General features: G+C 47.5%; 1 protein-coding gene across 4 annotated transcripts in view; it reads left to right on the top strand.

Moving 5' to 3' along the window:
• TIAM2 (TIAM Rac1 associated GEF 2) overlaps nucleotides 1-14,227 on the top strand; it is a gene marked incomplete at both ends in the record, with an annotated part of 89,842 nt that overhangs the window by 31,395 nt on the left and 44,220 nt on the right. For 3 of the 4 annotated variants that reach the window (XM_084229056.1, XM_084229057.1, XM_084229058.1), the window contains 5 exons: nucleotides 2,512-2,667; nucleotides 4,242-4,346; nucleotides 4,485-4,563; nucleotides 6,649-6,741; nucleotides 7,248-7,511. In XM_084229056.1, coding sequence (XP_084085182.1) covers nucleotides 2,512-2,667; nucleotides 4,242-4,346; nucleotides 4,485-4,563; nucleotides 6,649-6,741; nucleotides 7,248-7,511 — 697 coding nt within the window. The remainder of the gene's footprint in view (nucleotides 1-2,511; nucleotides 2,668-4,241; nucleotides 4,347-4,484; nucleotides 4,564-6,648; nucleotides 6,742-7,247; nucleotides 7,512-14,227) is intronic. The other variant, XM_084229059.1, reaches the window with a different exon arrangement.

Consider the following 14,227-nt stretch of genomic DNA (forward strand, 5'->3'; position numbering starts at 1 on the left):
AGCAAGGGAACAGGAGCGACATCATCAGAGGGGGTAGCATTTGAAATGAGGTTCAAGGCACTGTAGGGTTTCCTCACTGCACCTGTGAGGAAGGTAAAGCAGGCAAAGGAGATTGAGACGGGCAGGGCCACGACTCCCTCCGGGGAGTGACGGTGTTTGCCCAGGTGTGTGCATCAGACGAGCGAAGGATTTGAGAGTGTCGGTCTGTGCCCGTCCTGTGAGGAGGTAGCTGGCAGCCTGAATTCCTTCCTCTGTGGTGTGGTATTGGTGAGCTCACACCAGGCTTCCAGGCTCCAGATCCCCATAGACCCTCAATCACAGCCTGGGTGGGTTTCTAGAATTTTCTGAGCCTCATTCTTCTCACCAGTTAGAGGGTGAGGATGGTGCCCACCTTGGAGGGTAGATTAGTGAGTGAACACCGGTGTCAGAGCTTAGCTTGTGTTTTCCTGAATCTGAGTAACTTTAGTTGTGTTTGTGGAGCAGGGTTATGTGACAGTCCCGAGGCAGGGAGCTGAGGTGGTGGGACAGTCATGTGCACCTGCTGAGGTGTGAAGCAGTCCTCTTGAAGCTATATGGTTATGTAACTAATGGTAATTCAATAGAATTAAACACACACACACACACACATACAAAATATACTCCTTTTAGCCCCATGTAACACAGTCCCTGTGATAGACACGAGGGGTGGGCACAGGAGGGCAGGTCGGAAGAGCTGTGAATTGTGTTTCTCATGGCCCTGCCCTGCCTGTTCATCCTCAGCCACCGCCCCCTGTTTCCTCAAAGTGCAGAAATAAATTGCATTGCGGCAGCGCTGGGATGGGGACTGGCCGCTCCTGGCCAGCAGCCTGACTCCACAGTGCCCTCTGCTGGCCTTTCAGAGCCATTTCGGCTAAGTGGGCACCGAGGAAGCAGCCCCTGCTTGTTGCTGACTCACCTGGCTGAGATCTCTGGCCAGATGGGGCGTAGCTGGGAGGCTGGCCCAGGGGAGAAAATGTGGTCCTTCAGGAGACAGTGGCGTGCGTGTGGGTGCCCCACGTCCTTGGCTTCAAGCATCTGCCTCTGTCTCTTTTTTTCCTTTCCATTTGGCACATGAGGTTCCCATTCATTCTGGGCTTGATGGTCTTTCTAGGAAAATGTACAGAAAGTGGCAGTTCTATGACAGATCCAGAAATGTCGTTCCAAAGATGAGCACCACATGTTAAAAACAAAACACAGATTTTACCTAAACCTGTTCTTTTGAATTTCTTAAATTGGATCTCTTTTGGCTTTTGAATCCTAGATAGGAGAATCTTTTGCTTTCTTGCTTGCTTTCTTTTTTTTTTAATGCAATGGGTTCAAAGCAAACCCACCCATCAATGAGAGCTTTAATGTGCCAAGTGGGACAAAGTAGCATGTAATGGTGTGTGATATTTTCTGGGGTGTAAGATATTTTCACGTATATTCTCCTTTGCTCATACAAATTTCGGTTGTCAATTCATAAACTTAAGTAATCAGCTACCCCGGTAGCTAGCTCACTCCTTGCTGCCCGAGTATAGAAACGGTGACTTGAGCAACAGGTCTTTTCGCTTGAGATGCCCAACTCTTTTCCTTACCATGGGAGCAACACAAATGTTTTTTGGCCCTCAGAAAACATTTATGTGAATTGCTTAGTAAATGTTAGCTGCTTTTGTTTCTAAATCATGGAAGTACCTATCAGCATGAGGTCATCGAGTTGCTGGGGCAGTGAAGTTGACAGTGCTTTGGGGTGGGCCCCCTGGAGCTGCTGTGATTGAGATGATCCTCTACAAGATGAGACAGCAAGTAGCCGAATGGTCAGAGGAAATGGGAGAAGAGGAAGTACTGTGGTGAAGTTAGTGTAACTCAGGGTTAGGAGACAGGTGTCAGCGGCCAAGGGCGAGAGTCTCCAGCATTTGCTGCCATTGTGGCTTGGGTGTGGGTTTCCCGGTGCCCTGGTCTGCAGGGTAGGGCAACAGAGCAGTCTCTGCACTTGGGCTAACACAGGGCAATGGCCCTGGTGACTTCTTGCTTTTTATTTTTTTCCTTAAAGATTTATTTATTTATGCATACAAGAACTGGGGTGCAGACCAGAGGTGTAGGGATGAGAGGATTCACTAGAGACAGAGTGGGGAGCAGAACAGGTGGATCTACTGAAATGCACTGCTGAGGGGAGCAGTAGGGAGACAGGAGAGGTCTGCAGCACCATGTGGGTAGCTCCGTGGCTGGGAATCAAACTCGTGCTGCAGAGGCTGTGGATAGCTTCATAGTGCTGAGACTTTAACCCTTGTGCCACCAGAGAGGCCCCCCTGTTGACTTCTAATCAGCCTCCTGGGCTTCACTTTTATGTGGGTTAAACCAGAGAGGACGCGGTAGGCTTGACTTGTCCCAGATCGCCGTGAGAAGCCAGAGATGGGAGCAGCATCGCCATAAAACGCCATGTGTTAAGGGGCTTTATTTCAGCGGTGTCCCTCGTTGATGAAATGGACCACATTTTCTTTTGGTGTCTAACCACAGGTGGATGAACTTCTGCACTACAGTTCAACGGATGGTGTTTCCCGGGATAACACCTGGGAAAGCCAGACGCACATCCGCTTCCAGGGTAATCCTGGGGTTACTGTGATGATCAAACCCGAACACAAGGTGGAAGATGTTTTGGCTTTGGCCTGCAAGGTAATGAAATCGCTGCGGGAACAGACTTCTGAATGCAGGATAATGCCTTCTAATCAGAGTGGTGTTTAAGACCACCCTTTCTTCACTAGAGAACAGATGGGCATATTGATCAGTGAAAGTATTTATTAGTTCACTTCCTCTAGAAGAGTGAGTTGTTGGGTCATGACCCCTCACCTTCATGAGGAACTTGAGCTATTTTACTGGAATTGTGTGTCTACCTTGATGTCTGGAAAAATTGCAAAGCCTGCTGGTATTTCTTAGGTAGAGATGGTCTCTATCAGAAGGTGGCATGAATTTCGAAGTAGCTTGATTTGTTGCTAAATAGTTCTAGCAAGTTTCTCTAGATTAAACAAGTAACTTTTTATGGAGATGGTTTTGAAATGATCTTTTATTTGTTATACTGACTTTGATTTCTGAAAGGAAGTTTATGATAAGTCTTAAAGCCCCTGAAATATTGATAGATGAGGGGCCTCCCATGTGGCCTAGGGGTTAAATCCCAGCACTATTGCCACTGTGGCCTGAGTTTGAGCCCCGGCCAGGGAGGTGACCCACATGGCGCAGCAGACCTCTCCTGTCTTGCATGCTACTCCCCTCAGCAGTGCATTTCAGTCAGTCTGCCTGTTCTGCTCCCCACTCTGTCTCTGGTGAATCCTCTCACCCCCACACCTCTGGCCTAGACCCAAATTCTTGAATGCAAACATAAATTTAAAAAAGAAAAAATAACAACTTTTAAAAAAATATATTGATAGATGAGAAACTTGACATCAGATCTGATTTTTTTTTTAGACCACCAGATGGTGTAGTAGAGCTTCAGTGTTTTAAGTTTTCAGAGAAAATGGAGTTAAATAGATGAAATGGTTAAAAAAAAAGCCATGTAGAATTTGGCTACTCTGCCACATACACTTAAGAGAAGAGCATTCTTTAATTTCACCCTCCTTTGTACTTCGACGTAATCCTTGGCGTCCCAGGAACTTATGTATGTGGCTCGTAGAATCTGATTTCCTTTGACTCCATTACTCCATTTTGCAAGGCTTCTATTCAGGCAGCAACCGCTATTGTTCTGTACCGAAGATATCAGTTATTACGTAGATAAGCTTTCTACGTGATGCAGGGTGTCAGAAGCAGCAGGCCAGTTAGGACAGAGGCCTGAGATAACATCTTACTGATGAAAATGTGTGTGTGGGGAAGAGAAGCTAGGAGGGCGAGGGAGTCTGTGTGTACACGTTTTCCTTTTGAAAAGTTTTAGAGCAGGAAATTCCTAATGCTGAAGTGAGTGGACGATGTGATTGTGCACACATTTTACAAATTTCTCTAAGTGAGCAATGGGGGAAATGACTTAGAACCAGGTATTGCAGCTCTTGTTATTAGTGACAAGCAGTATCTCGAGAAAACCTCCTATTTGTCCCTTCTTTTCTCTCCTGCACACTGAAGTTTGAGCCCTTACATAAGCTTAAATTCTGCAAATCAGATACAGCATTGCTTTTACATTTCCATTTGATTTTAAATGAGCCTGCTGAGAATGATGCACTTGGAGAGAACATTTAAAATCTGAGTAGTTGTCTTTTTCTTTTCAGATGAGACAGCTGGAACCCAGCCACTATGGCCTTCAACTTCGAAAACTGGTAGATGAGAACATCGAGTGTTGTGTTCCGGGGCCTGGAGAAGCTATGCAAGAGCAGGCAAGTGTCCGGCGGCCTCACCGAAATTAGAAGCACGTTCCTGGCCCCTTGATTTTAAAAATAGCTAATTGTGTTTACATCGGGCACCTAATTTGGAAACAGTCAAAATAATTTTCCACTTGTTTTTGCCTTCCGGAGGTTTATGATGAGATAGAAGTCTTCCCGCTCAACGTTTACGACGTGCAGCTCACCAAGACGGGGGGCGTGTCCGACTTTGGTAAGGCCCGGACGCCCTTGTCGAAGAAGCTGCTGTCCAGCTCGTGCGCCCCCGCCCTCGGCACTTGATTATGTTCTCTTCGTGGTTGCATTTCCAGAAGGTGTTAGAGTAGTTTCTGACCTTCCTTTCTCTTCCTCCGTTTCTCTCTCTCTCTATTAGCAGGCATCTAAATATATATATTCCTGGGGGAAAACGCCCAAGGAAAGAAAAGGGCTGCGTCTCGACGTGGGTGAAAAATAGGAAAGTTGGGTGACAATGATGGCTCCGTGAATGGAGCCTGCCAGGGGCCCTTGTCAGCTAACTCAGAAGTCACAACAGTTCTCTCCCTCAGAGTCTGTGCTTCAGGCTCACTGTCACCTACTGGAAAGTCTCCCTGCCCTGCCCTGCCCCTCCTGCTCTCGGCCCCCTTCCCTCCCATTGTGCAGATCTGTTTAGTCTCCAGCAAGTCTTTGGAAGGAGACGTGTCTGCCTGCAATAGCTTCAGTTTAGGATAAGGGCCCGCCCCACCCAGGCTACTAGGGAGTATTTAATTCTCTCTTTTTTTTTTTTGTAAAGATTTATGTATTTATGCATACAAGAACTGGGGTACAGGCCAGAGGTGCTGGAGAGCAGGGTGGTGACAGGACTCACCAGAGACAGCATGGGGAACAGAACAGGCAATTGACTGAAATGCACTGCTCAGGGGAGCAGCGGGGAGACAAGGAGAGGTCTGCTGCGCCATGTGGTCAGCTCCCTGGCTGCTAAGAGATTCATAATGCCAAGACTTAACTTCTTGTACCACCAGGGAGGCCCTGGGAGTATTTAATTTTTGCATTTCTGTTTGTATTTAAACTCTGCTTTAAGCTCTTTCTAGACTGGCTCATGTTTTCCAGTTCATTGGTGAATAAAATGCAATCATTTTATTGGATCCTCTGCATGGGTCGGCAGTAATTAAACAATCATCAGGGGATATTTATCCCACAGGAAGGACTAGTTCTTGTGAACTGTATCAATAGTCTTTGTTTCTCAATCCATGAAGTCTGCTTTGCCCTACCTGTTAGGATGCTTCTCCCGGGAAGCCCTCTCAGCATTTTGTCTGCTCTCCCGTTGGCTTTCGGTTTCCTTCCTCGGCCCCCAGCAATGAGTCTCCTTTGCATGTAATGATGGAAAGACCGAACACACTGGCAACGATACTTGGTGACCGGCAGGCCTTCGCCTAGAGGGGGAGAGCTCGGGGGGGGTTTGGATGGGGTTATGTTTGGGCGAGCACTGTAGTGTTCACGTTCGTTTCCACCTTCTAGTGGTTTTTTCCGCCAGTACATATTGTATGAAACTACATTTTTTTAATAAGTCTTTTTCAATTCAGTAAGTGTATCTCAACTGAAAATCTAAAAAAAAAATCGTAAATGTGGTAAGATACACATAGCATAAAGTTTACCGTCCTACCCATTTTTGAGATTGCTTAGAAATAGCGGTTCAGCGGCATTAAGTACATTTGCATTGTTGAACCACCGTCGAGGCCTCCAGTATCTGGAACTGCTTTCATCTTGCAGGATGGGAGCCCTGCCTCTGTCAGACAGTAGCTCCCGTCTGCCTCCCCCTTAGCTCCTGCAGCCGCCCTTATGCTTTCTCTCTCTATGAACTCAGCTGCCTTAAGTACTGCATGTGCGTGGAATCCTGTAGTATTTGTTCATGTCTGACTTATCTCACTTAGCAATGTGTCCTCAAAGTTCATACATGTTGTATGTGCCAGAAATTCCTTCCTTTTTATGAGTGAGTAATATTCCGTGTATGCTGTATTTTATTTATCCATTCCTCTATGGGTGGGCAGAGAGTCGAATCACTTTTTCCTTTGGGCTGCTGTGAACGTGGCTCTAAATACAAGCATCTTGTCACGACGTTTGAATAAGGCTGTGCAGTCAGTATTTATTAAACCTTAACATCTGACCTGTTCCTCTTTTCCTAAATCTCTCTGCTTTCGAAATAGTCATGATTTCAACATCCCTGGCTTATGAGAATAGAGATTAAGGAAACTCTGCAGACCGAGTTGCCGAAGTCACAGTCGAATGAGCTGAGACTGTTTTTCTCCTGTTCCTCTCCGTGCAGGGTTTGCAGTGAGAGCACAAGTGGACGAGCAGCAGCATCTCAGCCGGATATTTGTCAGCGATGTTCTCCCCGACGGCCTGGCGTACGGAGAAGGTCCGTGGGGCACATGGTGTCTCTGTTCTCTTTCATTCAAAGCCGCAGTGTGCAGTCTGGCTGGGGAAATTTTCTCCCTACAGTTTTGTCAGAAAACGGTCTCTTCTAGAATAAAGGAAGTGTACATAATTGCTAAAGTGAAACTGCAAATGCATGTATGTAGAGCATTTGAGACAGATGTCCCCAGAGGGAACAGGGATGTGGAGAGACAAGGCAGGGGGAGGATCTGAGTCCCTGGCAGGGAGACAGGTAGAGCCCACGTATTTCCAAGGTAAATGGATAAATAGAAGAAGAGTTGATTGGAGTGGCTCTCGAATGGCTCCTCCTTGTACTGCTCCAGAGAGAGCTGGAGTCTGTTTTACTGTCAGGGGCATCTCAACACTCTGCATTTTGGTGCTATCTTTGAAGATAGCAACAGAACATTCCCTAAGAACATTGCAGCCTTCTTTTATCTTAAAATACTTCTCTCCTTTTCTCTCCTTCTATTTCCCCTTCCTTGTTCTCAGGGCTGAGAAAGGGCAATGAAATTATGACCTTGAATGGGGAAGCTGTGTCAGATCTTGACCTCAAGCAGATGGAGGCCCTGTTTTCTGAGAAGACCGTGGGGCTCACTCTGCTTGCTCGACCGCCAGACACGAAAGGAACCCTGTGTTCATCCTGGTCTGACAGTGACCTGTTCTCAAGGAACCAGAAGAGTCTGCTGCCCCCTCCTAATCAGTCCCAGCTTCTGGAGGAATTCCTGGATAACTTTAAAAAGCACACAACAAATGGTAGGACCTGTTCGTTCTTCCCTCTTCACCTCTGGTATCCGCAGATAATCTTTGGGGGCTGTACTCTTGCTTGCAAACCTAGATGATATAAGCTGTTCAAAGAATGTTTTCTCATTTCTTAGGAGGAGAACACAGATGTCATCCAAGCAGATTTGATCAAAATTCCATGCCTTTTAGTGACTAGAAGACTTCTGTGGAAGTAGAAAATAATTATTTTTGCACAAATTAACATTTTGTAGAACTTAACAGAAACTTTAAAAATCACCCACGATATTTACTGTTGTAATTGCTTTGTGACTGAAGTTAACGAAAATGCCAAAGTTGATTTCTGTTTCTATTCCACTTTGCAGTAATTTATCAGGTGCTTAGAACAGGTTCATGTGAAAATGTTGCTCTCAGTCATCTCGGAGCAACCCTGCCTCCTACCTCTTTTTCTTCCACAAAGGCCAAACTTTTTTTGTTTTTTAATAGAGGCAATGTTTTATTTATTTATTTGTTTGTTTGTTTATACATGCACTGGGTACAGTCAGAAGCGCAGGAGGGTGAGAGGATTCAACAGAGCCAGAGTGGGGAGCAGAGCAGGCAGAAGGACCGAAGGACACTGCTGAGGGGAGCAGCGGGCGGCAGGAGAGGTCTGCGCGCCATGTGGGACCCTCCTCTGGTGGCCGGGGAGCAGCCGGGGATCGAACCGGTGCAGCAGAGGCCGCTGGCAGCTTCGCAACCCAGTTCTCAACCGCTGCGCCACCGGGGAGGCCCCAAAGGCCAAACTTTTAATGCAGCATCAGAAGTCTACAATTTTTTACAGATCTCAAAAGAAAAAATTATGCTAGTTTATTTTTCAAAAGATAAAAATGTTCCCATGGCAAAACCATTCCTTTAACCATTCCTTTAAGTATGCGCACATATTTCATACGGTGCAGTCAAGGAAGTTAAAGGTTCTGGCCTGTCCTACAACCAGCAGAGGGTCTTGAGCCTCCCAGCACACAGAGTCACTTTTGTAGTTAATTACAAAAGCAGATTTCCAATTGAAATCTCTGCATGATTACCAAAAATGGATGAAAAACACAAAAGAGAAGTTGTTAGGAGAGATTTAATTATATAAAGCAAGTTTATTAGGTCATTTTTGGAATTAAAAAATCAGATGGTAAGATTTGTGATTCAATAAGGTATATGCTGCTTTCTGCTCCTCTCTTGGGGCGCACTCTAATTTAAAATGCCATTAAATTGACTATTGGCATATAAAAGTGAGTGTCATAAAGCAGAAATTATGATGGACCTAATTAATTACTTGCTTATATTAGGCCATCATTCAGCTGCCCTGGGCTGCCGTTCCAGGCCGGAGTGTCCCGGCTAATACGTGCCTGTGTCCATTTGTGGAATTTATTGTTCCTGAGGGATGCATTCACCTCCTGTTATATCTCTATGTATTTTATCATAATAGGAAGTCACTGTGGTGGCTGTAACACATCTGGTGCTTGCAGGAATGAGTTCTCTAGAAAGTAGTAAATGCACCTTTTTTTTTGGAATTAGGAAAAATCAAGCAGCTCTGGTCAGCTGGTTGCTATATTGTTTTTGGTTTTGATTTTTTGTTTTGGGGTTGTCTTTTTTGGGGGTTGGCATGGAAACAGTAAGCTGAGTCCTGGATGTATGTGTGACTGTTCCCTTACTCATCCTGACTGTCTCAGCCCTGGCGTCCGCTGTCTGGGAAGGCCCAGCAGGTCAGCCCCAGACGTCCTGACCACCCACAGGTGCTGGCCAGACAGCTCTCTTGGATGAATCGTGCTCCCCAGAAGGGGATGCAGCCCGTCCTCCTGCCCAGGAGAGGCCGTCTGTCCCTTCTGCTGCTCCCTAGCAAGGTGCTTGTGCTAGAAACAAATCTTTCCCAAACGCCTTGCAAGTATGGACATTATTTCCTTTGGAAGGAGTTGCATAGCTTGCAGGGGAAGTAAAACTCCTGTGAGTGAGTGTCTTACAAGGAAGTTGGGCCATTTTCATGGTTGAGGGCTAAGGACATAAGGGGTGGGAGGTGAGAAACAGGAGAGAGCGGGTCTCACAGTGGCCCCTGAAATCACCACTACAGGAGAAACCATGTGAGGAAGCTGGAAGCAGGTAGGTGGGGGGTTAGGGCTCCGAGTCCACCTGGGTGCAGGTCCTGGCCTGCCCTTCACAGATTGTGTGCGCTCGGGAGGTCTGGGGTCGGTGGGTGTCACCCATCTTCCTGTCCCCTCATGACAGTGGTGAGGTGCGCTCCACACGTCTGGGGTAGCCCCGCAGGATGGAGCCCAGTTGCATGTGGCCAAGCACTTCATTGCCTCGTAGGGCCTTTTTCCCACTGCGTCTGCTTTCCCCAGGCCCTCTCTTGGGCTTCTTGGACTCACCTTCCAAATAAATTCTGGACCCGTGTCCTGGGCTCAGACTGCCTCTGGGGGAGCCTAGGCTGCTCATCCGGAAGGCGAGGCTGCTGAGTCCCCTCCTGGTCTCTCAGGTCTGGGAACTCAGTGTCTGAAAGTCTGAAAATGTGGTTTTGCTCCTCCGCCTCCTATGCAACTTAATGTTTCATAAAAAAAACTGCCTTGATTCGCTCTGGCAGCAAATTAGAAAACAGCAACCCCATTTTCCTGCAAAAACAACTAGAAATTACAGAAATCAAAGAATTAGCAATTTCAAAAAACAAGCTGTCGTACAGCTTGGAGTTACATCGAGCAGCGGTCGCTGAAGAGACTGCCTTGCCCTGAACTCCACATTCCACAGTGATGGGCAGCAGGTCCTTGGGAAGAAGAGGGGATCTTCCCACTGGATTTTAAAAAGATTGTATTTATTTATGCATGCAAGAGCTGGGGTACAGGCCAGAGGTGTGGGGGGTGAGAGGATTTACCAGACAGAGTGGGGGGCAGAACAGGTGGATCTACTGAAATACACTGCTGAGGGGAGCAGAGGGCAAGACAGGAGAGGTCTACTGCGCCATGTGGGTAGCTCCTTGGCTGGGATGGAACTGGTGCAGTGGCTGTGGATAGGTTCATAGTGCTGAGACTTACCCCTTGTGCCACCAGGGAGGTGTCCCCTCCACCCCTTGATTTTCTAAGAGAAGCCAAACGACAGGCTCTCTGGGAGGGGGGAGATGGATTTTAAATAGAAACTGTACAGACAGCAGAAGGTGGAGGGAGAAGAAGCGCTAAACAGCTGTGTGGGGCAGATCTCGACTATTCGCACTGAACATTTACGGATCCCTTCACGATGCTTAAAATGTGCAAGGCCTGGGGAATTCTGGCTTGTGTTTTACTGTTGGTTTTGGTCAAATACCCGGAAATTTATGTGTTAGCTTTCTTCTCTTGATCCAGTTTGAGCAAAAAAATTGAGAATTAGAACACACACACATATATTATTTCTAAATGAAATACAAGTACATCTTTGAATGAAAGAACTGTTGTTTATGTCGACAAATTCCAAGCAGCCAGGGGAATGGGCATGGGTAGCTGTTCAGTTTCTGCGATTTTCTAGAAAAGAGGGAGCTACTGCCCTGTGAGACTCACTAATGCATCTATGTTTAGGGAAATGGTGCTCAAGCTTCAGGGTGCACAGAAGAAGCCTGTGCAAATGCAAATTCCTTCACTTGAGAAGCCTGTGCAAATGCAAATTCCTGGGCCTGCCTCAGGAAGCCTCCTGCAGGAAGTCTGGGGTGTTGCAAACCCTTGGTTGTCAGCACTGGTAGCTTATTGCATTTGGAGGGTGGGAGGGGTGCATGGTGGGAGGGGTGGAGCGTGGGGGGAGCTCACTCCCACAGACTCGTAGCGGTTGGTCTAAAGGAGGTGTGTGTGACCCTGAGCAATATGTCCCAACTGGCCCTGCACCCTGGGTGCTGAGGTTTTGAGGACTGAGATCATGTGTGTGTGGTTCCTCCCTGGGTGGGGGGCTCTGTGCTCAACCTCCACCATGTCCTGCTAAGAACAGAGCGTGATGACTCATCAGCTCATGTTGTTCCTCAGCCCACACTAGGGAGACCCCCATCCCCATCAGCAAATTGCTGAGGCTGAGAAGCAGGGACCTCCCAGCAGTCAGTGGCTTTGCCCAGAGGAGACTCCTGAAAGGAGCGGGACAGACAGGAGGCAGGAGTGCCTGAGCCCTAGGAGTGAGCGCTCACTTAATGTTTGCACTCAGGCCTTTGAGTGTCTGTTCCAGTCACCCCCGTGGAAAGAGGAATGTCCGTAGGTTGTATGTGATTTGAGCAGAGACACTGATTTTTCGAGGGCATTATCTGTACCATGGAATCCCCCAGAGAGGCTGGCGGTGGTTTTTATTTTTATTTTTTTTTAAAGATTTATTTATTTATTTATACAAGCACTGGGTACAGTCAGAAGCGCGGGAGGGTGAGAGAATTCACCAGAGCCAGAGCGGGGAGCAGAGCAGGCAGAAGGACCGAAGGACACTGTTGAGGGGAGCAGCGGGTGGCAGGAGAGGTCTGTGCGCCATGTGGGACCCTCCTCCGGTGGCCGGGAGCAGCCGGGGATCGAACCGGTGCCGCAGAGGCCGCGGGCAGCTTCGCAACTCAGCGCTCAACCGCTGCGCCACTGGGGAGGCCCTGGTGTTGGTTTTGAGCCAACAAGGCCGCTGATGGAATTGAATGTGCCGGCCCTGTGTGTGCTGGGGTCCTGGACACGATGGTGCTGGCTTCATGTAGGAAAACCCCTCTTGTGGTGAATGCCATCTTTTGAAAACTTGCAACAGTTTTTAAGAGAGTCTCTTTGGGCACAGAGTTCCCGAACAAAGTCTTTCTGTAAACAATGAGCATGCTGTGGCCTGAGGCATGCTGACTATAAACAGATATTAATTGCTAAATGTATCATTAAAAAGTGACTGCATTGTTAGGATGGGGGGATATATTTAATAGGAGACAAAACAGAAAAAAAAAAAACGATGTTCTTGCTCCCATTTAGACAGTCGACCTCGCAAATGCTTACCAGATGGTAAAGGTAATTGCAGCCTGAGGTTCTTTTGTTGTTGTTGTTTTTAAAGCCCCTACCCCACTATAAACCTCTCTCCTTTTAAATTGAGAAGCGAGTAGTGTAGAGTCTGAAGCTACCAGAAGCCACTTAGATGCAGATTCGCTCTTTGGCATGAGTGGCTCCTGGGAACGTGTGTCCATTCTACAGCTTTCCACCCGGGCCCAGCCACAGCGCTGCTCCCATGGGCCAGGCCTCCGTGGCCTGTTGGTGAGAGGGAGGGCATGCTGGCTGCCGTCCCCTGGTCTGGAATGACTAACTGCATTCAGCTCAGAGACTGCTCTGTGTGTGTGCAGAGCTGCTATTACTGAGTCTGCCTGGCTGACACCCAGATCCCCAGATGTAAGAACATATTAGAGCTCCTGGAGGTGGCTGGCGCGCGTGCATGTTTTACACATCTGATTGCGAGAGACGGGCTGTGCCGGGGCAGAGACCTGGTCTCAGAACTCTTGGTTCCTTCACAGTCCTGAGGTCGCTTCCTTTTCACCAGTGGAAGCCTGTGGCTTTGTTGGCTGTGGGTGTGAGGGCACCAGGGGCTCGGGTGCTAATTCCCTAGTAATGTCATGTAGGGGGTTGCTTTCCTTTTCTCATTTTCCGTCATTCATTTATTCACTTGTTTATTAACAAGTAACTCATGCCATTTTGAGAAATGTTGTAAGTACATAGAGATGAATTAGGCATTTTTTTCTACCCCCCAAGAAGTTTAATAGGTGAGTGGGAAAAGCAAAATGCTTGTACATACTCATTCTCTGAAGAAAAAAAAATCTTGGTATTAAAGAGGATTAGGGGGGCCTCCCTGGTGGCGCAAGGGGTTAAGTCTCAGCACAATGAAGCTGTCCACAGCCTCTGCAGCACAAGTTCGATCCCCCGGTCTGCCAGGGAGCGGCCCACATGGCGCAGCAGACCTCTCCTGTCTCCCCGCTGCTCCCCTCAGCAGTGTAATTCATCCGTCTGCCTGTTCTGTTCCCTGCTCTGTATCTGGTGGATCCTCTCAACCCCCTCCCCTGCTGCATTTCTGGCCTGTACCCCAGCTCTTGTATGCATAAATAAATAAATCTTTAAAAAAAAAAAGGATTAGCAGTCCTACTCAGAGGCAGGATTCCCGGGCTTTTTCTGATTATTTAGAGCAAAGGGGTCTAGAAGAGCAATGTGGATGTTTGCGTTTCCACTGAGCACCGTGGAGGGACTCAGAGGATTGGGGAAATGGTGGGGTGTTTTCCTGAATTATCTTAGTGCATATCTGTGTAGGCAGAATAATGCTCCCTCCTCCAAGAATGTTCAGATCCTAATCCCCAGAACCAGTGACTGTGGGAGCGGGGACTTGCATAGCAGAAGGGACTATGCAGATGTGGTTAAATTGAGAATCTGGAGATGGTGTAATATGCATGCCCTACAAAAGTTTGCAAAGTGAAGAAAAGCAAAGTGATGGATGGAGCACTCCAGTTTGATTTTGCAACAAATCTCATTACCTCTTTAAATAGAATCAGGTCTTGACTGCCGTAGAGAAGGTGTTTGTTAAGGCATCGTAATAATAGCAGGCTGTCTCGAATATAAAGTTCACTAAGAACCTTAAAAGCAATAATTATCCCTTACATCACTCTGACGGATCGGAGATGTGTTATTATCATTTGACTTTCGCAGCCGGGTAAATCGAGGCACCAAGTCGCGTTAAATTGCCAGCAGCTTGGACAAGGTCAGTCAGTGGCAGATGGGGGTAGA

Source organism: Talpa europaea (genome assembly GCF_964194135.1).
Source record: "Talpa europaea genome assembly, chromosome: 2".
Taxonomy (NCBI): domain Eukaryota; kingdom Metazoa; phylum Chordata; class Mammalia; order Eulipotyphla; family Talpidae; genus Talpa; species Talpa europaea.